Source organism: Panthera pardus, unplaced genomic scaffold, assembly GCF_024362965.1.
Source record: "Panthera pardus isolate Hobbes unplaced genomic scaffold, ASM2436296v1 HiC_scaffold_15, whole genome shotgun sequence".
Lineage (NCBI taxonomy): Eukaryota > Metazoa > Chordata > Mammalia > Carnivora > Felidae > Panthera > Panthera pardus.
The window spans coordinates 60,676,985-60,701,718 of NW_026526710.1; the positions used below are offsets into that span (position 1 = coordinate 60,676,985).

Consider the following 24,734-nt stretch of genomic DNA (forward strand, 5'->3'; position numbering starts at 1 on the left):
CACAAAAGGACAAATACTGTGTGGATTCATTTACACGAGGTACATAGAGTAGCCAAACTCTAGACAGAGAGAAGGTAGAATGTTGTTACCAGGGACTGGAGAGTGGAGAGTGGAGAGTGGAGAGTGGAGGGTGGAGGGTGGAGGGAATGCAGACTTACTGATTAAGAGGTATAGAGCTCCAGTTCTGCAAGATGGAAAGAGTTCTGTAGCTGGATGACAGCAATGGTAACAAGCAAAACAATGGGGATGTACTTATGTCACTGAACCGTACATTTAAAAAGGGTTAAGATGGTATATTTTATGTCGTGTATAATTTACCACGATTAAATTTTTTAATGTAAAAAAAAGTACGATGTACTTTTCCAAAGAGAGCGTATCATTTATTCTTCATTTAGAAAAAATGTGTCTCATAAACCAATCTTTCCCCGGAATCTGCCCACTTATGAATGTAATGAAGCAATGACAGTTATCAGTGATACATCCTACAGGGACAATGCAGTGACTACAAGATGAAGGGCCTCTGCAAATACCATACAGAAAAATACTATCACTTTAAATGCTCTTCTTCAAGTTACAATGCGGGACTATCTGCCATTAGCAAAGCTCACACAATATAACAGTTATTACAGATGATGAAGAAAATCTTCAGTAAGTGTGTGTTTTTTTAAAATGGTACATCCGGGGGGGGGCGCCTGGGTGGCTCAGTCGGTTGAGCGTCCGACTTTGGCTCAGGTCACGATCTCGCGGTCCGTGAGTTCAAGCCCCGCATCGGGCTCTGTGCTGACTGCTCAGAGCCTGGAGCCTGTTTCAGATTCTGTGTCTCCCTCTCTCTCTGACCCTCCCCCGTTCATGCTCTGTCTCTCTCTGTCTCAAAAATAAATAAACGTTAAAAAAAAAATTAAAAAAAAAAAAATGGTACATCCAGGGGCGCCTGGATGGCTCAGTCAGTTGAGCATCCGACTTCGGCTCAGGTCATGATCTCACAGTTTGTGAGCTCGAGCCCCATGTTGGGCTCTGTGCTGACAGCTCAGAGCCTGGAGCCTGCTTCGGATTCTGTGTCTGCCTCTCTCTCTGCCCCTCCCCCACTCATGCTCTGTCTCTCTCTCCTTCAAAAATAAATAAATATTTTTAAAAAATTTTTTAAATGGTACATCCATACAATGGAATATTTGGCCATTAAAAGTCGTGAAGTGCTGACTCATGCTACAATGTGGATGAACCCGAAAACTATGCTAAGTAAAAGAAGCCGCTCACAGACCACATATTGTATGATTCCATTAATACAAAACGTCCAGAACAGTCAAATTTATAGAGACAGAAAGTAGATTAGTGGTGGCTTATGGCTGGAGGGGATGGAGGGACAGAGTGTGATAGCTAAAGGGTATGTGGTTTCTTTTTGAGGTGATCAAACTGTTCTAAAATTGAGAGTGGTGATGGCTACACAACTCTGTGAAAAAACAAAACACACCAACTTTCATGCTTTAAATAGGGGAACTGTATGGTATGTGAGTTATGTCACAATCCAGCTGTTTTTAACATCAACGGACTACAAAAGGGATTGTGACAAATGACAGAAATAAACTGTATGTATCTTGTTTGACTTAAATTACCACTTTTATTTTCGCTTTTGGCCTATGTAAACAGGGCCTTCTTAATCATAGTTGTTTCTTCCAAGTATAAACTATAAAAATTACGAAAGCCAAACAAACTGTGAAATACAAACTGTTATTAACTATATAGACTGTACTTAAAAGAAAAGCCTGTTATTGAGGGATGTCTGGGTGGCTCAGTCGACCGATTAAACATCCCAACTCTTGATTTCAGTTCAGGTCATGATCTCAGGGTCATGAGATCGAGCCCTGCGTTGGGCTCCACGCTGAGTGTGCAGCCCGCTTTAAGATTTTCACTCTCCCTCTCCCTCTGCCCCTCTCCCATGCGTGCATGTGTGCATGCGAGCCCTCTCTCAAAACAAGAAAAAAGAAAAAAGAAAAGATAACAAAAACCTGTTATTGAGGGAGGTACAAAGTCACTTTGAGGAGATTAAAGAGAATCACAGCTTTTTGTAAGAAGCCGCTAACCCCAAGCAGGCACAGTGAATGGCAGGGCCCAGGACACAGTACACGTTGTCTTCATCCTGCTGCGCCTGTCACTCAGTCATTCCCCAACAACCTGATTATTTTTCTCATTGCTCCATTACTCCAGGATAACAGAACAAAAAAAGCAAAACATACAAACAAATTAAGTGCTCTTACCATTCCAACCTGGTCAATGGTGTCTTGAACTCTATCCAAAAGGACAGAAATTATCTCAGGGTGAACAGCTGTGATGGCCCCTAAGAGCTCTCGACCAACCTTTGAAAAAGTCTCTCTGGTGGACAGGGTGACATAAGATACCTAAAAGTGGGAGGAGGTGGAGATGGCACTTTCAATACCCATCAATTATCAGTCAAAACACAGTTCCTTAATGCAGGATGTTTTCAAGTAAAAGAGAAAGAGCCTCACACTGAGCCTTGGGTCACGCCATGTTCAAAAAGATGTTAGAACTACAGAGAGCTACCTGTCTACCTGAGGCTGAGTCAGGAGGAGAGGGAAAGGCACCTATGTAATGACTTCAAGCACTGGGTTCAGGAAGTATATCCCAAAGCCTGTCTGTAGCTATACCCCTTTGGTGTAAAAACTTTCTAAATTTGAGAAAATTTCCAAAATGATGAAAACCAGAATGCATTTCATAGAAATACCTATTGTCTGCTATAAAATAAAATCCCTAACTACACGAGCTTCTAAAATATCAATGTTTATCAACTCCTCTTAACATATTCCAAAGTACAGGTTATAATCCACTGATGCCAATGGCAAGCACATTTCTTTTTTTAAAAAATACAATGGAATAGAACAGAAAAATAACAGAATAGAATAGAAAATTGTGAGGGTGCATCTCAGTAAGATTAAGTATTGCTTCAGTTTCACACATACACACACACACACACACACACACACACACACACAGGAACACAAAAGCAAAATGTAATACACAGTGTAATTTTTACTGTGAGTACTGGCCAAACCCTTGAAACATTCAAGAGCATAAGTGTTACTTTCACAACAGACCCTAAGAATGTCACTTACTGTATGTGAGAACAGACCTTCCCTCCACACCCACGATATTCTCATACCATGAAAATAGTCTGGAATTCCAGACCCATTTAGGCCTTAACCTCACAAGTAAGTATAGGAATAGCCTAGTGCTGGACCCTGGAAAAGAACTTTGGATCATCCAGTTCATTCATTCTTAAACCAGGGTACTGGGGAGAAGGTGTTAAATTCAGAGAATCTTCTTCAAACATGATTTTACTTAAGTGTACTTGAATAGTTTAGAAGAGATATTTTTTAATGAAGATAAACAGATACATGACAACCTAAAATGAAAATATACATCTTTTAAAATACACAAAACTCTAATAAAAATCTTGATAACCACTTTGGGTTCTGTCTCTAGATACTCAGGGGTCCAAAGTCCACTCTCTTCCTCCATTAGGGATGACTCAGTGAAGGATGTCATCCCAGCCTGTCATCTTACAGATGAAGCAGCTGAACCCAGAGTGATGAGGTGTCTTTCCTGCTGTGAGATGAGCAATTATTAACAGAGTTCAAACAAACCCAGGTCTTCTGGCTGTAGCATCAGTATCCTTTCCACCATCTCATTTAAATTGGCTTGGAAGCCAGGCTTCTGCGTAATTGGCAGTGACACAGGGCAGAGGGACAACAGACTGTTAAAACCACAAGTGTCAGGCTGTGCCAGAATGCCTATTCCTCACCGAAACTCATGCATCAAATGTCAAGAGACAGTAGGGGGAAATAGAATGAGTATGATTCATATTTTCAACATTCCTTAGAGCAAAACGATAATCCTTTAATTCTCTATCTCTTTCCATACGTACAGACAATACAAGTTAGTCACTTTTTTTAAAGCAATCCCCAAAGAGGGGGTGCCTGGGTGGCTCAGTCGGTTAGGCATCCAACTTAGGCTCAGGTCATGATCTCCTGGTTGGTGAGTTCGAGCCCCACGTCAGGCTCTGTGCAGACAGCTCGGAGCCTGGAGCCTGCTTCAGATTCTGTGTCTCCCTCTCTCTCTGCCCCTCCCATGTTCATGCCATGTTTCTGTCTCTCAATAATAAATAGATGTTAAAAAAGAAATTTTTTTAAAGCAATCCCCAAAGAATCAACGCATGGACAATCCAAAAAAAAGCATTTTTTAGCTGATTTCTAAAACTTAATATTCTAACCTCATATATCTCCAGAACAATAATTTTTATGAAGTCTTCATCCACATTGGTTCTTCTGGCCTGAGCCATCTGAGCAAATGTCGTTAGAAGGCAAATCTCTTCTGAGCTATTCATGGAAGAAAGACACTTCTCAAAGTTCACAAAATGTTCTGGGTCTGCAAGTTCATGGCAAGAAAATTAAAATGGGTGAAGAATGAACATAGACCACATTTAATTACTCTTCCAGAGAGAAAGAAGATATAAAATTAAAAGATATATAGAAATATTTAAAAGTCTCTGTTCCAGCATAGATATCTACAGGCATCGGGAAAAAGCCGGAGACCAGATGAAATTCCAACTCTATGTATAATGTAGCCTCAGAGGTGACATTAACATCTCCAATTCTCAGTCTCTTCATCTGCTTTAAACAGCTGTTAAAGATTAAATGACACTAGTGACCAGTCACTAGTGAAGGGGTCTGTCAACTGCAAAGCACGACTACTGTCACTAGGTGTGACATTTTCAAAGGCACACGTGAAACTACTCAGTAACTGTCAGCCAATGAACCATGTGACTAATGAAAACGGCTAAGACTAGCAAAGCGCCCTGCACAAACACAGCACGCATCCCAAACAAAAGAGATTTCCTTATAAATGAAAATCTTGGGCAAGAAGTGAGTCATAACCATGACTGCAATACTGGTAAATGTGATAAACAGTATACGATCTGTTTTACCAACTCCTCAGAGGATGCAGTGGAAGCAATATTACATTTTGTCACTAGGGAGCACTATTGACAAACAGCTCTGTGATCCATGACAGAAGACTGAATGCCACAAAGAAAAGGTATAGAGGAAAGATTTTAAAGAGAGAGAGAGAGAGAGAGAGAGACCGTTTAAAAAATGTATTCCCCTGATGGAAGTTTCACGGGAAGAAGGCAATAAGCCTACAACTCTTTCCACGTGTTTACACCTTTGAGAAATCAAAAGCAGTCTACCAAATGCCCTGTATTTTCAAAATAACTCCCTGGGGGCATTCAGAACCCAATTTTCATTTCCCCTCCCCAAACTGGGATCATATCAAGTTACCACCCAGAGCATTTCAAGAATAATGAAAATTGGAATTACCATTCTAGTATGTCAAAACAATACAGCCGTCTTTCAAATTTCAAAATTTTTACTTATGAGTACACAGGGTAAAATACTCTTAGTCCTTCTACAAGATAAAAAGAATAAAGCCACGACGAGAAAGGCACACAGGTAGGAAAAGACCTCCGCTGCCTGCTGTGGCCCGGCCGTACCTTGGAGCTGCCTCTTGCACTCCGCAGGCGGGAGACTGACGCAGAGCTTCTCCAGATTCCCACTCTCCACCTGGTGCATGAGGTAGAAGAGCTTCCAGAGCATCTGGACGGACAGCGTCCCAAAGGGCATCTCTGACATAAACAGCCAAATGCCAAGTCTGCATTTTAAAGAGTAGGAATAATTTCGTCCATCAGTCAACCTCACCACACTGAGAAAGCAGGCAGACCTGCTCTGGTAGAAAAAACAAATTCTTAAATCACAGCACAGCAATTTCGCTATCATGCTTCGGTCACCCACACCTCAAGGATGGATAGCAATAACAGCAATGCTCACAAAGCACTTACTCTGTGCCAGGTACTGTTCTAATCACCCTACATCACCTCATTCCATCCTCACAAGACCCGGGCAAGAACTATCACTGACACTATCCCCAATTTACACATAAGGCTACCAAGGCGCAGAAGGGGTGGTAAGAGGCAGAGCTGTGTTTTAAACCAAAGATCTTATTAAGACCTAGGTGACAGGTTGCTTAGATGTGGATGTACGTGTGTGAGCTTAAGTACAGGTATGTGTGTACACACAGACACGTGTGCCATGGGTGGGAGGAGAACCAAAAGCCCTCCGGTGACTCCCCACTCACCACTGAATAAAATTCAAACCCTTCAAGCCCCACATTCAAAGGCCTGCACTTACAGCTCAGACCCATGTTTCTAACCAGAGCCCTTGCTGTGTTCAGACCATTCCTGGACAAGCCTGGCAAGAACCTATTACCTGCAAGCAGCTACCAATCCATTTGTGAAGCCCTCCTCTGATTTCCTCCTCAGCACTATCACAGAATTTGGTCCACACCTGACTTTGGCAACATCATACCCTTTATCAGTGGTTCTCACACTGGAGTGGGCAGAAAAAGCCACAAAGTGGAAAATGCAGATTTCAAGGCCTGCCTATAGGATCCTGATTTTGTAGATCACAGTTGGGGCCCAAGAATTTGCACATTCTATAGTCACCGCAGGTGACTCAGACTCAGGTGCTCCTCAAGCCACACAGTGAGAAATGCCTCAAGTTACTGTAATTTACGTACACATACAAACCATGACAATTTGAAAGCAGAAACCAGGTTTTGATCATCTTTGAATAAACCACCATGTAACCTAGAGTCTTGTATTTTAATTATCCACTACCTAAGCCAGTATCTTGAAAACAATCAGCACTCAATAGCATCTTTAAATGCTATTAAAACTTTGTGGTGTGAATTTTATATCAAAAAAATCTTGGAAAAAACAGGGAGGCACTCAAAACGGTTGCTTTATTTTGGGCAAAACTACAAATTGTCCAATTACAAACAAGGCTTATTAAGAGAACAAGAAAAAGGTATTAAATTGTGCATGCCTGACCCACATCTATACCCAAACCACTACTGACCTAGATTTGAAAAGCAACAGCTAGACTCTTGAGCAAAGGTTGAAGAAACCGTAACTTCAGGTGAGCCAAGCTTCTGTCTTATTATATAATTATCCGAGGGGTGCCTGGGTGGCTCAGTCGGTTAAGCGGCCGACTTCAGCTCAGGTCATGATCTCTCAGCCTCTGAGTTCGAGCCCTGCATCAGGCTCTGTGCTGGCAGCTCAGAGCCTGGAGTCTGCTTCCGATTCTGTGTCTCCCTCTCTCTCTGCCCCTCCCCTGCTTGTTCTTTGTCTCTGTCTCTGTCTCTCTCTCTCTCTCTCTCTAAAAAATAATAAACATTAAAAAAAATTAAATAATATCCTAACACCTCACACAGGACCTGACACTCTTGTATAACTTATCCCAAAACAATGAGAGAAAACTGCAGAGGCCTTAAAAGTCATCACAGGGGGCGCCTGGGTGGCTCAGTTGGCAAAGCATCCGACTTCAGCTCAGGTCATGATCTCACGGTTCGTGGGTTCGAGCCCCATGTCGGGCTCTGTGCTGACAGCTTGGGACCCAGAGCCTACTTCGGATTCTGTGTCTTCCTCTCTCTTTCTGCCCCTCTCCTGCTCACGCTCTGTCTCCCCCTCTCTCTCAAAATTAAATAAACATTAAAAAAAAATTTTTTTTTAAAAAGTCATCACAGAACTCTGTATTTCCGGCTACAAAATTCCCCACATGGCAGATATGCAGTAAGTGGCTTAGGCTTTGGCTATCTTTTGGGTTTGTTTTGGGGGATAACCACATCAGAAATTTCTATTGGAGTGCCAAATAAATTTAAGTATCATGGCTTTAAATATCTGATTCTCGTATAATTTCTTTCCTAAAAGAAATTATACTCAAGAGTAACAGTTCTTGATATTTTAAAGTTTAAAATGATTATCATCTTTGTGAATTACAGATATAATACTAGAGGACAGTTCACAGCTCAAAATCTAAGAGCTAGCAGCTATGGCGAGAACTTTCCATCTCAGCTAAGCAGGTGCAAGGATAAGTGATGAGAGCAGAGATGGGAGGCTATTCCTGATCCCCCGGCCGGGTTCTGCACAGGATCTGGTGTACCTCATGAGACAAGCGAATTTATGGATAACACAGAATGTATGACGAATAACCTAAAGATAAATTTCTAAGCCCAAATTCTATTCATCTTAGAACCATGCCTTCTGAGTGCCTACAAGTGCTTAAGACTTAGTCAAGGAATTCTGATATTTCTCTAAGCAAGCACGTATCCTATTCTTCATCTAAAACCACAAAAGAACCACCACCACTTATCATCTAAAAAGTCCTTCAGGGTTTACAAAGTATTTCCATACATTACTGCATTTCATCCTAGGAACATGTCCATGAGGTCAACACAACAGGTAGCATCATCCTCTCCATTTTACAAATGAAGAAAGTGAGGACACGAACACTAGGTGACTTGCCCAAGGTGACAGTAAATAGCCAAGACTCAAACCCCCTCCACAACACGCAATAAATACGGGGCTGAAGCTAAGAGACCCATGGCAAGAGGGAGCATAGCTCAGAAGGCAACGGTGGGGAAGAGCTGGCAGTTAACTGAGTGAAGCTGGAGGCCAGCAAACCTCTCCCAGCAGAGGGCACAGGGCTGTTAGCAGAACTTGCTCCTACTCTCGGCCAGAAGCTCAGGGAAGACAGTGCAGGAGGTACCCTCAAGGGTAACCGGGCTATAAGCAGCGACAAAGACAACATGATCAGAAGCCGGCATTTACACAGACAGGACAGGGGACCAGGACCCATAAGAATCCTAGACCTTGAAACCCTCAGAGTAAGTAGGACAACTGAAACAATAAAACTGGCAAATCATTTGCACTGTGCACTACTCTGCCTCACTCAGGCACTGAGGTGGATGTGAAACAGAATTCATACCTTGCTCTAGGCTACCCCAAAAGTTCAGGGGTGGCAAAACTGAGATATCACAATTGGGTTATTTTAAGATTGAAAGAAACATTAAAGAAAGAACATTTCAGTCACCACTATAAATAAGGACACTAAAGCCCATGAATTTGCCCAAGATAAGAAGCAGATGAAATACACCTCGACATTATATAAGACATCTACTACAAGGGCGCCTGGGTGGCTCAGTCGGTTGAGCGACCGACTTCAGCTCAGGTCATGATCTCACAGTTCATGGGTTTGAGCCCCACATCAGGCTCTGTGCTGACCACTTGCTCAGAGCCTGGAGCCTGCTTCGGATTCTGCATCTCCTTCTTTCTCTGCCCCTCCCCTGCTCACGCTTTCTCTCACTCTGTTTCTCAAAAATAAATAAATGTAAAAAAAAAAAACAAACATTAAAAAATAAGACATCTACTACAGTCGATGACTTTCACACCAATCTTTCTCACTAGTCAGAGAGCCATTTCTCCACAATTACCATCATACTCCTTACCTTTTGGCTTTCAGCACATGGAGGACAGCTCTCAAAAATAGCTCATCAAATTCAACCTGTAGTTTCTCCACAGAGTAGGGCTGCTGGGCCAAACCCAAGCCTTGGTTGTGGCTCACAAACTGTGCCCAATGGTCACTCACATAACCAAGGGTCATCCTAAGTGTGAAGACAGGCAATATGGCACTTCTCGTTAATGCACTCAATCCTGACACCTTTATATTACATTTGAAACACAAATTTATTCATATATATTTACTGAACACCTACTACCTTCTAAGTTTTGAAAAGAATTCAATGGGGGGACAAACACTACCATCATGAGACTTACATTTAATGGGAGGACAAACAGACAACAAACAAAATAAAGTGAGAAATATAGTCTGTCACATAGTTATCAGTGACAGTGAGAAAAATACATAGGAGAGAGGAATAATGTTTCTCTGGAGTTGGCCAGATTAAGGGGGTTGGTTGGGAGCAGGAAAGACCTTACTGAAGAGGAACATGTGAGTAAACATTGGAAGAAGTCACAGGGATATCTAAGGGAAGAGCATCCCCAGGTAGAAGAAAAAACACCACAGGTGCCTGGGTGGCTCATTCGGTTAAGTGTCCAACTTCGGCTCAGGTCATGATCTCACAGCTGGTGAGTTCGAGCCCCGCGTCAGGCTCTGTGCTGACAGATTAGAGCCTGGAGCCTGCTTTGGATTCTGTGTCTCCCTCTGTCTCTGCCTGCCCCCTGATCCCCACCCCCGCCCCACTCATTCTCAATCTCTCGCTCAAAAATAAACATTTAAAAAAAAATTTTTTTAAATAAAAAAGAAGAAACACCAATGAAGGTTCCAAGGTGTGGTCAGCATGTTGCAGGAACAGTAAGGCAGCCAGTGTGCAAAAGCAAGGTAAGTGAGAGGGAGACTGGCTGGAGAGGAAATGAGAAAAGTGACAGGAAACCAGACCATGAAGGCTGCTGGAGGTCACTGTGAGGACTCTGGCTTTTACTCTGAACAGGACTGGGAGCAAAGGAGTGACATGAACTGACTCACCATTTACCAGGAACACTGGTTGTTGTGAGAATAAGCTGGGGGGGGAGAGCAAGGCAAAGCAGGAAGGTAAGTCAGGAGGCTATTACAATTATAATTAGGGAGAAATACCTAAGAATGAACTAGAGTCGTATCAGTGAAGGTGAGAATTCCGGCTGGATTCTGGACATAGCATGTTTCATTGGTTCAAGAGGATGAACATTTCACACTTTCACACAATCCCTGCGATTGGAATGTATACTAAATTGCTAACATGCCATATTTTGGTAACATTTTTTCTTTCTTAAAGACACATAAATGCATCTTCAGAATTGGTGGCATCTTAGATTTGATGGCAGATGGTGTTTTGAAGGTAGACAGAACTGGCCATTAGACTGGATGTGGGGTGTGAAAGGTCAGGGATAACACCAAATGTTCTGGCCAGAGCGACCAGAAGAATGAAGCTGCTGCTTACTGAAACTGGGAAGGCCACGGAGAAGCAGCGTGGGAGGCGGGAAGAGGGAGGCCCATTGGGTGTATTAAACTACAATGTTCATGAGTCACCCAAGTAGAGGTGCTGACTTGGCAGCTGGACTTACAAGCTTAAGAGTTAAGAGAGAGGCATGGGCTGGAAATAGAACTCTGACAATCCTAACAGTATTTAGGTGGTATTTAAAGACATGAGAACAGATGAGGTCCCAGGAGCAAGTTTAGATGGGAGAGAAGAGGTCCAGAAATGAGCCCTGAGGCACGCCAACATCAAGAAGTTTGGGACGTGAGGATGAAAACGACCAGAGTCAGAAAATGAGCAGCCAGGTAAAATGGAGGAGAAACCAGGAGAATGTGGGATCCTGGAAACCAAGCAAAGAAAGTGTTTTAAGGAGAAAGTGAGCAACTCTGAGAAAGCCATGTAAACTATGGGAAAGATGTAAAGGAGGAGAAGACTCAGAATCGGTCACCGGATCAGTACAACAAAGTTCAATAGCAACCGTCACTCCTAACAGCTGTTTGGGTAGTAGTGGGGGGAAGCCTGATTGTGGAGCATTCAGGCAAGAATGGAGGGAAAAACCTGGAACCAACAGATGACCTGAAGAAAGGGACCTTGTAGAAAGTATGCTACAGCTGGAAGATGTGAGAAGAATCCGTGATAGATACAAAGAAAAGTAAGCAGATGGAAAACAAAGAAAGAATAGTCATAATATGCTACAATAATCAGCTGTAAGTATTTACATAGAAACAATATAAAGAGGGAATACTGACTTTAAAGCAATAATAACAATGCCTCTCCTATAGAGTCATTGAGAAAATAAAATGAGGAAGTATATTCCCAGCACATAACGAGCACTCAATCCTACATCATGTATATGAGTCCAAGGACAGATTTTACCTTATTTACACCAAGCAGAATCAGCAAATAAATGTCTGGACTTCTGATAATAAGTAGATAGGTTTTTAGCTTTTAAGAAATTACTCTCCAAGTCACCAGCCATCCCTCTTCCCACCATCTCATGTCCATCATCTGTCTCAAGCCCTTAAAGGCACCCTCCAGCCTTTCAGGACATCCTATAATCATTTACCTGGCTTTACAAGGCAGATGGATACACATCTAAAATTAATTACAATCTATTTTGTTTTGGAAACAAAACCAAAGAGGGGGAGAAGTTTTAGAGGGCTTTTTTGGAGAGAAGGGTGGTTGGAAGAAATAACAGCATATTTATATGCTATCGGGAATGACCCAGTAAATACAGAAAAACTAATGATGCAGAAAAGAGGATACAAAATTAATTCAATGAAAAGCAGTACATATTGTCAAAATTTATTGGTACTTGATAATAAAAGCATAAACTCATTTTTCAATCAAATAAATAATGCTTTCCCTAGTTCAAATATAGTGGCTGCTGATGAAGTCTTTGCATCTTTCTTTAAATGGTATTTAACACAAAATCAGAATAAGAATAAATACAAGAGAAAACAGGGAAACAATGACACGAAAGAGCTGCTGCCAATCTTCCACCACTAGGTGGCAATTCCCAGGCAAAGGCTGGGAGGTAGAAGGAAAAGAGCGAGCAAAGGAAAAGGAAAGAGGCTTCATCTTCCTTGACCAAATTCAGTTTCTCTGGCCACATTCAACCCAGCAACTGCTTTGAGGATCTTGACTCTAAGGACAATTACCTAGCAAACCAGTTAAATCTGAGTTAATTAACCGAATATCCTGACTGGAAGCATTTACAGAATTCCCACCTGCTAGGTGGTGAAAAAAAAATTCTTACTTTTACGATCAGTCAGATGTGAAGCGTACACGAAAATGTCCATCATCCCAATTTCGCAGTATCTACATCTGACCAAGGCGAAAGCAAATAGAAACAGATGTACCGACGGCAGTATTACCTGATCATGTAACCAATCCGCTTCACAAACTGCCTATAGCGCGCTCTATTGAACGTTTCTAACCCCACAGCCAGAAGCTCCACTAGTGAGTTAACAAACGCAAACATTTTCATCATCTCTTGAGGTCTTGTTGTTTCAGGTAAATAATCACCTAGAAGTTAATCAGAAAAAAGGAAAAAATTATAAATGCTATCAAAAAACACTGAAGGATACGACCGTAAATACCTCAATGAGGAAACTAAGCCAAGGCAGAAAAAATAACAATCTCTGTTGCTCTGGCTCCTCTGTGAACAGGAGATGGGAAACCTGGGACAAAGTGCAAAATGAAAACAATTTATGAAAGCTGGGCAATGTGCAAGCTAGGTGACCTCTCTGCATTTCAGCACTAAGTGGGAAATCACAAGCACCAGAGAAAGGAAGGAAATCTCACTGAGGTCTGATGCAACCAACTCTGTTCAGTACTTGGCACAGGGGAACCTGAATCAGGAACCACATTTTACATAGGACAAAAGAAATCAGTCTACCTTTTGCTTTAAACCCAAGAAGATGTTGAAAGAGCTCATGAAATGGAAACTGTGATAAAAGGATAACCAAGTCATCTTCATTAAGAAGCAGCCAACTGGTCTCAGGGTCTTCATCCTAAGGGAAAAGATGCACAATCACGTCAGCTGATTTGATGAGAACGCACCGTGCTCTAGAGTCAACAGGAGCTAAATTATCACAGGCATGAGTGGTGCATCATGGACCATGTGTCTTCATGGACTTCCCCTCCCAGCATCAGTTCCACAGATGGGCTGTAAACCCCCCGAAATTGCAAGCACAATTTTATGTGCATCTGGGTCACGTCCGTCCTTCAGTGGCCGAAACTGCTCTCACAAAATCTCCGTCCCAAAGAAGATTTAAACCAAAAAAGTTCTTCTAGAGTAGAGAATCTTACTATAAAGCTCACTGCTTTGACAACATCAATTAAAGAGCCACATACTGAGTCCCAGTTATTTTAGCTACAGGTCTCCTGCCCCCAAATCAAGGCCTACTGTAGTACTTAACTGCCTTACAGCGAAGCAATTTCTGTATCTGCCATAGATAACTGAGGCTCCGTTGTCAGGCGGTGCTGCCAGAGCAGGAGAGAGTAACAGGTCATATGTAGCAATTCCACAGACAAAGCCTTTGAGGTTCTTGTTTGACACACGGCACGAAAGTCACTTAGAAATCAAGCTGATCTGGGGCGCCTGGGTGGCGCAGTCGGTTAAGCGTCCGACTTCAGCCAGGTCACGATCTCGCGGTCCGTGAGGTCCGTGAGTTCGAGCCCCGCGTCAGGCTCTGGGCTGATGGCTCGGAGCCTGGAGCCTGTTTCCGATTCTGTGTCTCCCTCTCTCTCTGCCCCTCCCCCATTCATGCTCTGTCTCTCTCTGTCTGTCCCAAAAATAAAAAATAAATAAATAAATAAATAAATAAAAAAAGAAATCAAGCTGATCTGTGTCCTAAGATATGCTACACTCAAAAGGGAACGCTGTGAAAAATGCAGAGATCCCGAGGATTCTCACTCAACTTCAGCAAGGGACTAATGTAATTCATTCGTAATTTCCCAAGCCACTCATTTCCCCCTCCATTCTAGGTCCTAAATGGCTAACAAGCAAGCCTCAGCTCTACTAGCAGTAGCTCTCAGCTCTGGCTGTATTTTAGAATCACCAAGGAGGCCTTTAAGCACTTGGATGTCTGGCCAGGGGCCTGGGCAAGAGTTTCAAGTTGCCAAGGCAGCTGCAATAGGCAGCCAGCGTCAACCAACCACTGATGTGGCGGATCTGGCGTGCCTTCCTCCCCACAGCCTTTATAGAGCCAACAGCACTCTCAACCCTCTCATCTACTCCCCCAGTTCTGGAATTCACTCAACAATCAGTGAGTGCTAACCAGCAGCCAGGCACCACTGCAGGGTCCTCAATCATTATCTGTTTCTGGGAGTAAATGCAGGAAACCTACCACAGAAAAGACTTCTCTCTCAGGGGAGAACACTCTTGGGGGAAAAAAAAACGGTTCCACCACAATCTTTAAAAGACCGATTTGCACCAGCTCCTGAGAGACTCTCTTCAAGGTGACTGTTCAGTCTCTAGCAAAGATGTCTAAAGACTAAGAAGAGTGTGAAGGGGCTTCCCATTCCTGAATGAGCACTTGGGTAAATACAGACATGATCCCCACACCTGCCATGGCTGTCATTCTGAGAACTGTCTGTTGTGATCTGTCAACTCCTTTTAAAAAGAAGGAGTCTCAGTACATCTGGTCCCTGGCCATCCTGGACAGCACATCAAATCAGGATGTGGACCATAAAAAAGCACCAGGGCTGATAACTAGCTGGAGGGAGAACCCCTTACAAATACACTAACCCTGTATACAGCAAAAAGAAAAATCAACAAGTATTATCTTGAGAAACTAGATTTTGATCACTCAATCCTCATCACGAATAAAGAACTATCTTCTACTTTTCAAATGAGAAGATCTGGATGAGAAGTATTTGTAACAGTTAAAGGAAGAACCTCGGTAAGCCCCGGCTCCCAGTCCAGAAACTTGTCACTACATAAAAGAAAATCCTAATGCAAATTTTATAGAGTATGAAAATATTCCCAGGTTCCAAATTCTCCCAGCTGAAGAGGAAGATATTTTACACACAGGCGTCAACATAGCACACTGGTTCAGAACACAGGCTCTAGAGGCGCCACCATTTAATGACCTCATGATCTGGGAAAAATCCTTCACCCCCTGCACCTCAGTTTTCTCATCTGTAAAGTGGGGATCCCATCAGTACCTGCCTCCTGTGGCTACTGGGAGAAGTCAATGCGATGCTATGTGAAAAGTGCTTGAAACAATGCATGGCACATAAGAGAAGCTTAAAAATGATTAACCAAAATAATGCAGACATGACAAATTACCTCTTCTCCTCCCTCATCTACTAGTGTCCAGGTCCCAGATGCAGGCCCCGAGGAGGATGGCTTTGGCTCACTGGGCTTCATGTGGCACAGGAACTCTGCTCGATTTCTAAAGGACAAGGGAAATCATCCATCACATAAACGCAGAAAGCCCACATGCACACACTCTGGATCATCTACTCACCCTAGAGAAGAGTCAGCCATCCATCCAGTCTTCAAATGGCTTAAAGTAGTAAACAAGAAATAAGAACTGGCTAAAACTCAGGGAAGCTAAAAGCTTACTAATTGGGGGCGGAGACCTCCACCACTCTGAATTAGTCATGACGAGTCACTGCAGGAGTGCGGTTATGCCGGCACAGCCCCCACACTCCCTGGGACCTTGACACGTACGGACCGTGGCGGTACCTTAACTCGAGCCAGGCCTGCCAAGTGTTGCCAGGTACACGATTTTAGGAACCATGCTTTACTGAATAAAAAAAGGACAATCTGCAGGTAACTCAGAAGCTTGTATAGGGCAAAAGAGTACATCTAATGCAAAAACATTAAGTCAAAATCATATCTACCACATGTTGCAGAAGCCCCCCTGTACCCAGGCAGACAGAACTGGAGAGAATTCCTGCCAGCCAGACTTCACAAGGTGTTGGCTAGATCTGAGGAGCAGGTATAACTAGAGAAGTTTTTCCTCTTGGACCACAACACGGTTCTCAGCCCCCTGTTCCTTCCCCTCTGACCTGACCCTGAAAAATTCATCCATTCCCTCCTGTTACAGAAACTTTCTCCTATGACTTCCAGCTCTATAGGTCCACTGCTGCCCTTCCAACCTGAGGAGCTCCAGTCCTGAAGCCCCAAATGTCCACTGGTATCTGTCACTTGTAGGCCCCCAATGACCTCAGACATTTCTCCTTATGAAACGGCTCTCCTTTGTCTTTTGGGTCTATCAGCACCAGTGCCCTCACAGTCAGTCAGGCTCAGACATCTACAGGGTTATGTCAGAACCACCCCTTTCCCACCATTTCCTTATTCAGCCAGCTACTTAATCCCTTTCTGGGAAGATGACCTTAGGTACCCCTCCTTCTTTTTCCCACCACCATGATCCCACCTCAGGCTCTGAGGCAGACAGGCTTTCTAGGACCAAGAGCAAGTGGTAGTAACATTGTTCAAGGTCACCGAGACAGACTGTGCCTTTTTCCCCAGTTAAGTGTCCTCCGGATGGTGAGTTAGGATCCAGAGCCAAGAGAGCCAAAAGTCTGCACCTGTAATTCAGTTAAGCAGAAGCACATCTTCTTCTGCCTTCAGTCAATCCTAACCTTCCTTGATACGACTTTTACCTTTGTTCTAAAGTCCTCAACTGCTGCCAGGCCCAGACCATATCAATTCTAGATTCCTCTGTCTTAATGTCAAACCTTTCTATAATCCAAGTCACCGTGGTTATTCATCTGTCTGACCATCCCCCACACAGTCCTTCACTCCAGCCACACTGATCTCCTGCCTGTCCTCTGCACAGCCATCTGTACCTGTGCTTGGGGCCACTGCCTGTTCTCCCCACTGCCAGAGCACTGCCTGCTCCTTCACTCCTGCTGAGATCTGCCCCATTCTTGCAATCCAGCTCATGCACCTAGAACCTTCTTCCATGGCTCCACCCTCCTCTCTTCAGCCTCTTCAGTGCTAGTGTGCCAATCGCAGCTTGGCAATTTGTGCTTTTCCCTCTCTGACTCTAAATGTCTTCTTTTAAGGAAAAGATGATTTTTCCGATCTCCCCACAGCACCTTTCACAATGACATATATGATAGGAGAGGCAAACCCACTAAAAAGGGGCACCCAGAAAAGCTTAATTGTTTATACATAAGCAGTTAAAAAGGTCACCTGGGGACAAAGGGTATCCAACCCAAAGAAAATCCACAACATTAAATTCTGGAATGCTGACTCTTCCCTTAGCAGTTCTTTGGATCTGAGCAGTTTAGGAAGCCAATCCTTTGGTAGAAAGAAGCATTTCAATTTCTACTTCATAAAGCTCTTCCACACTTACTTGACAGGCGACATTAGCAGAGCAAGGGACTGCATAAAATGAAAGACCCCTGACGGGTTATTCAACACTTTGATCTGAAATCAGAAAAGGAAAAAGCATACTGTAGAAAACCAACAACCCGAGTTTCCACGTTCTTAGTTCACCAGCATCCTGACAAAGGGAGCGGTTATGAAAACAAAGATGGACTCGCGCCGAATCCACAAGAGCAGAGCGCAGCTGGCGGGCTACCTGGCAGTACTGAAGTCAGCTGTCCTCCAAGAGCAGCGCTCGCTAAGCACTGTCCTTCGACCACTGTAACCAGACAAGATGCAGGACAATGCTGCTGTTTTAATCCAAAGAGAGAACAAAACAAAAAATCTTCCTTCTACCCAAAACGATTCAAACTTCTCACCACCAGAAATACTGAAGGAAATGTAATGTGGAGAAGTTGAATTTGGCATGCACTTGGCTTCTACCCATCTGAGTGGTTGCTGTGAGTAACAGAACAACCCAAAGGCAAGCAACAGAGAGGGGAAACCATGAACCACGTAATCAACACTGAAGGTGATTATTTGAGAGTTGATCATCACACAGATGCGGATCTCTGCTAGTATTAAAGAACTGAGATGCTCAAGGTGTCTGCCTCGTCTGTACCAACTGAGATGGATTAATTTACAAAGCTGTGTTGAGTATTACCAAAAAAGTCCTAGTGAGCCTTCCTGCACAGAAATTTTACAAAATTAAATACTACTAAACCTACCAAGCCAGACTACAAGGGAACTCTTATAATTCTGTCTTAATTTCATCAATTAGGGTGGCTCAAGAAGTTTCAGCATAAAAACTCCTATGAATATACGAATATATATATAGATGTATTTTAAAATTTTTATTTTAAATATTAATATTTTTAAATAGCTTTTTTAAGGGAAAAAAAGCAATTTCTTCAGGAAAAAATGTTTAACAAAATCTCTCTCATCCCACTCAAAATTAGACAACCATTCATCATACCTGGATGAAAGGAACAGCCCATTTACTAACACCTGCCGGGCATCGAAGAATATGGTTTAAAAGGAAGAAGTGATCTCCAGGACAGCCAACTCTTTGTAACACTGATACCTGAACAGGAAAGAACATAGAGTTTCACTATTTAAGAAGAAAAATGTACCTAAGGGTCTAGTAAGTCACTTAGCCAATGCTGAAATACGTGAATCTTTCAGAAGAATAACCAGAGACTACACTCATATATACCCATATAGCATACATGTAGTACATACCCAAAGATACACTATGAACAGGTGACTTTCTACCACAGAGACACACAGAGGCCTATGAACCCATGAGTACTACGATCAAAATATCCTAAGTATTTTCCTGCAACCCAATTTTAATTATCTGGCAAAAGACAAATTCCCGATGTTCCTGGCCACATGTGAATAGATACAAGCCAAGTAGTTTAATGTAGTCTCAGTTTGTAACAGATTCTCAAATCCAAGTAAGTATGCTTGGGATCTTACCACATATGTAAGAACTCTAGCATGAAAATTAAAAAAACACCCAAGGCAGCCCCACTGAAAACCACTAGACAAAGAAGCTTCCTTCGCTACTACACTTAACATCTTTCTTAAGTTTCCCAAATCCTGACACCTGTCTTTTTTCTCTTAATCTTTTAATGCAACATCAAACATAAGATGATAAAACTAAATGACATGGAAGTTTTCAGAGCAGCGGCCTATATTAAATACGTATCTAATCTTTGCTTTACCATGCTTCCCACATTTCCATTTCTTCCCAAGGATGAAGCCCCAAGATTATTTAGCTTAAACTATATTAGAAAGAAAAACACTTCGTGCTTAATAACACACTAGGTAAGTATAACTTATTTCCATGTGTCATGAACAAAGAAAATGTCACTAATTAACGTATTAAATGAATTAGCTGAAGAAGCTGTTGAAAAAAAGAACTACAATAAGAGATAATTCTTCAATTATCTGTTTCCTTACCAATCTCTGCAGCCAGAGAAGAATATCGTCATGGAACTGAGTATCTTCATTAACCCTCCTGGTGAACATGAATAAGACACTAATGCACTCCTTTAGTTGACACAGATCAGAGGGAAAGCTTTCAGTCTGTTTGCCAGCTATAAATTAAAAAGAGGATTAAATGAGCCCCATATAAGTGGTGTTTTGGGGAGAATTTTTAGTGTCTCAATAAATAAATAAATAAATAAATAAATAACGTCTCAAAATATTTAGTTCAGATAAAAATCCAAAGGAGAAAAAACTGCATCAGAAATATCTCAATTTGGGGCACGTGGGTGGCTCAGGTGGTTAAGTGTCTGACTTTGGCTCAGGTCACAATTTCACGTTTGTGACTTCAAGCCCCACGTCGGGCCCTGCTGTCAGCACAGAACCCGTTTCAGATATCTGTCCCCCTCCTTCTCTGCCCCTCCCCTGCCTGTGCTTTGTCTCTTTCAAAATAAATAATAAATAAACTTTAAAAAAATTAAAAAATATATATATACATATATATATCTGAATTTTGGGGCACTTGGCTAGCTCAGTCAGAAGAGTATGCGACTCATGATTCTGGGTTTGTGAGTTTGAGCCCCATGCTAGGTGCAAAGATCACTTAAATAAATGAAACTTCTTTGAAAATCTGAATTTCAGGGTGCCTGTGTGGCTCAGTTGGTTGAGTATCTAACTTCAGCTCAGGTCATAATCTCATGGTTCATGGGTTCTAGCCCCACATCAGGCTCTGTGCTGACAGCTTGCTCAGAGCCTGGAGACTGCTTCGGATTCTGTGTCTCCTTTTCTCTCTGCCCCTCCCCTGCTCATGCTCTGTCTCTCTCTGTCTCTCAAAAATAAATAAATGTTAAAAAAAAATTTTTTAATTCTCTCTACTAAATATGTAATCCAAAACTGTATTTAATGTTGTGAAGTATTACAAAGGGAAAACCAACTTCATCAAAATCTATTTTTTATTTAAAAAGCAGCAGACCTCTGGTCTAACCCCAGCTCTTAGATTAGTTATGAAATCAATGAGGGGGAAGGATTTTTTTTACTTTAAATAATCCTAATATCTCCCCTAGAAATAAAAATTGCATAATTCAATTAGCTAATTCATACTTAATACATGACACAATCAAAGCTAGTCTTGTAAAACCCAAATATGATGAAAAATGCAGAACATTATACATCCTCTGAAGAAAGTTATATAAAACAGCCCAACAAACCAGACAAGCAAAAATAAAGTACAACAGACAGAGGATGAAAAAGTATGCTGAGTATCAGTTTTACAATCAAAAACTGCATTTGAATTTGACTTGGTTAAGAAGCACATAAATAGGACAGTAAGGGGCATTAATGATAAAAAGCAAGCTCTCTGGCTTCCCAGAGAAGCACAGACTAACAGCCCCAGGGAAGGGAGACCTGGCATAGCTCCCAAGAAATGTTACTAAGGCAGACCTCCATCCTGCTTTGGGAAAGACAAGGTAAAACAGCACAAATGTTCCCTTCTAATACCAATTAGGGCACAATTCAACCAACCCCTCAATTCTTTTTTTCCTTGCAGATCACAAGAAAGAGTGAGACTTTGATTATTCACCTACCTCGGCCTTGAACTGCTAAAGATCTCAGAACAGCTGAACTATTGAGTAAGGCATAAATGTAAGACTCCACTTGCAACTTTGAGAGCACAGAGGTATACGAATGCAGAGCGAGGGTCTGGTGGAGGTGCTCAGATTTGGCATCAAATAGCTTCTTTAGCTCCCCCAGTGCATTTTCATTCATCTCTACTCTTTGGTAGCGATGATAGCCAGAAACTTTCACTTGATCTGCACAGATACCCTAGCGGTGGACAAAAGGGGAAAATAGGAAACCAGTTAACTCTTTGCACTTGAAATAATCAGGCTGCAGGCATATGATGCATTGGCTCAGTACCACCTTCAAAGAGCTTATAAATCATGGTGAGGGGACAGTACCGCCACATAGAGAAGAATAAATCAAATATATAATCAGGTGCCGAGAAGTATAATGCCAATTGTAAAGCATCACAAGGTCCAAGAAGGAAAAACAAACCCTCAGAAAAAAATAATAAAACTTGCCCCTAAGACTCTCATGATTGATAATCTTACCTTCTACTTTGCAAACACTGAAGATAATGTGATATCTCCACAACTTTAAGGGACTTCAAAATATCTCTGTATCTACCCTCTGCTCAAAAGAAATTCCTCTCCTTTCCAATACTAACACCTTCAGCTGTGTTCTTGATTCTATCCTCCTTTTTAGTATTTTCAAATGTTCCCCTCTCCACAGACTCCTTTCTATCTACAAAGAGAGATACACGAGTCTCCCAATAAATAAGGATTAAGGACGGGGGAAAAGCACATTATTTCTCCTTGGCATCTCTGGCTTCCCTTCACTGCCAAACTTGCCAAGAGTGGCTTTCTCTTCCTTGCCATCCTTCCCAGGCCACTATGGAATGGCTTTCCTAATGGTCACCTTGGCCTGCATACAGCCATATCTGATTGCCTTCCCTGTTTCCTCATCACGTCTCAAGCTTATTCCATGGATCATGCTCTCCTTGACACTCTCCACCTATTGGATATTCCTGGCATTATGCCCAAGGCTACAAAGTAAATGGTCCACAGGCTGGATCTGACCTGGAGACATGACTTGCTTGTCCTCTACTCTGTATTTTGTTGCCAACATTTACATTTCAGGATCCCGCCCATAAAAATCCGGATTTCCAGCTCTTCTTAGGAATTGAAAAGACGTGGCAATGCGGGACCACACAGCCTCAAAGCAACAATCAGCAAGGAATTAAGAGCAGCTGCCCCTGCTGGGCCAGGCATGAGCCCAGACCACTGGGCATGAGCCCAGTGACCACCATCCCGCTCAGCCCACTTCACTTCTCTAGGTCACCTGCCTGGCCCCTGCAGGCATCTGACTTTGTGACTCCTCCACTGTACTACTCTGGGCTAGGTCAGGGTCAAGCGTTAGTATAAGCATACTCCAGACCTGGATGGCCTCACGAGAAGAGCACCTCCACTGCAAATCCCTCAGGCTCCTGAAATAGTCAAAATACCTGCACAGACAACTGTTCCTCCTTAAAGTGCCATAGTCGACTTTTCGCATTTTGGCAATCAGACGTCAGAGCAAGGAGCTCAGCTTCAGCCAGCAGCAGCTGCTTCCTACATCGGGAGTAGTTCAATAGCAACTCATAAAATTCGTGCCTGTCCTGATGAGCCATGCTGTCAAACTCTTCTAAATACGACTCAACATTTTCCAGCCACGAACCAGGCTCAAAGATTTTTAGCTGTTCTTTAGTAAATGGTACCAGTTCTGGTTGGGATGGGAGCTCGGGGTACAGTCGCTCGCTGCGGAACGAGGGTTTCACTGCCACCAAAGCTGGTACTTCTCCAGCAATTTCAGCTGGCAGCTGGGGATACAGTCTTTTCACTCTAGGTGGCTGAAAAATGTCTTTGGCTTCACAAGAACTCTGCAAGCCAACATTTTGTAGCACCTCTGGAGAAAGACCCAAGGCTTGTTTGTCTTCTTTCTTTTTCAGAGTTTCTCTGACCTGTAAATTTTCCATTTCTTGCTGAGTATGAAAAAAATCAGGTTGCAAGGGGCTTTCAGAAGGTCCACATTGTATCAATGTATTTCCCTCTGCTTCTGTAAAGTTCTTGGGGGTTTCTACTTTGATTCCGGCACTGTCTCCAGGGTCGACCTTGGGCTTCACGGCATCGTCCCCAGCACAGGCTCTGACCTCCTCCCCTTCCTTTGAGGTCTCTGTGTTCCATGTCAGGGACCCTTCGTTGCTTATAGTTAAGGAGGTGAGTGGTACATCAAACATTTCACTCTCGTTGTGTCCACTGGCAGCATTCTGGAGCTGAGAATCAGTTAACACCTTCAGACAGTCTCCTTTGAATTCACAAGCTGGAGCAGAAATTTCCAGCTCTCTGGAGGTTTTTGGAAGGGAGACTTCATCAGATTCTTCCCTCTGAAGGGGTTCAGATTTTTTCTTTTCCTAAAAACAAGATTTATAATGTGAATTAATTTGTAATATAGCAACAATTGATGATTTAAACATAAGAAATTCTTAAATTGTATATAAAATCTAAATTTTATAATGTAGAAAATGGAACCTAAATAAACTTCATGAGCGATGTGTTTCATGTTTCCTATTAATCAATTTTGCCTACAGTAAACTTGGGAGACTCACTAGTATAATCCCAAAAGAGAAAGACATCAAAATAAGCAGCAAATTATGATTCGAGGACAGAGGAGGAAAGTTTTAATTAGGTTGTTCTCCATTCTGCTAGAGGTCAAGTGAAACAGAACAGTTTCCAAGTAGCTGAGGCCTCAATAGATTTACCTTCATCTTCACATAGTCACAGAAAACCCATACCTTGAGCACGGAAAAAGTCAAATACCTTGAGCAATAAAATAAGTAACTACAGGATTAGATTATAACCCATGGGATAAAATAAACGTAAATGGACAAAAAATGACTTCCTTCTTAAAGAATTTCAATCAATAAATGTAGGTGAAATGAGAAAAACAGAAAATTCACATTACAACACTATGATAATAACTGTCGCAGGCAAGATCTACTAATGGATGCTAGAGTGAGTGAAAATGTAAGCAGAAACAAGACAGCTGCAGAGCATCACAATATGTCCTAAATATTTAGTAATTACATAGGGGGAAATAGTAAGGTTCAGCGGAGAATTCTGGCAGGTTAATACCTTAACCCGTGATCAAGGATAACATCACCAGTAGCACATCCCCATGTGATGTTCTGAGAAGGCCTATCACTTCTTCAGTAGCCTTTCCAATAACGTATAACCTCAATATGATCATAAAAAACACCAGATAAAAACTCAAATTAAGGAACAGTCTACAAAACAACAGAATTGTTACGGTCATCAAAGAAAAGACTGAGGAACTATCAAGAGATGGGAGGAAACAACAGAGACAGGACAACTAAATGCCA

General features: G+C 42.4%; 1 protein-coding gene across 1 annotated transcript in view; it reads right to left on the bottom strand.

The window, feature by feature from the left end:
- Window positions 1–24,734, bottom strand: part of EPG5 (ectopic P-granules 5 autophagy tethering factor) — a 106,299-nt gene that overhangs the window by 71,811 nt on the left and 9,754 nt on the right. Inside the window, exons 2-13 of the mRNA XM_019464163.2 lie at window positions 22,821–23,765; window positions 21,343–21,580; window positions 19,736–19,872; window positions 18,744–18,851; window positions 17,757–17,830; window positions 15,734–15,839; window positions 13,337–13,451; window positions 12,813–12,963; window positions 9,412–9,567; window positions 5,561–5,718; window positions 4,283–4,437; window positions 2,253–2,393 (exon numbers count right to left, since the gene is read on the bottom strand). Of these exons, the coding sequence (XP_019319708.2) occupies window positions 2,253–2,393; window positions 4,283–4,437; window positions 5,561–5,718; window positions 9,412–9,567; window positions 12,813–12,963; window positions 13,337–13,451; window positions 15,734–15,839; window positions 17,757–17,830; window positions 18,744–18,851; window positions 19,736–19,872; window positions 21,343–21,580; window positions 22,821–23,765 (2,484 nt within the window). The remainder of the gene's footprint in view (window positions 1–2,252; window positions 2,394–4,282; window positions 4,438–5,560; window positions 5,719–9,411; window positions 9,568–12,812; window positions 12,964–13,336; window positions 13,452–15,733; window positions 15,840–17,756; window positions 17,831–18,743; window positions 18,852–19,735; window positions 19,873–21,342; window positions 21,581–22,820; window positions 23,766–24,734) is intronic.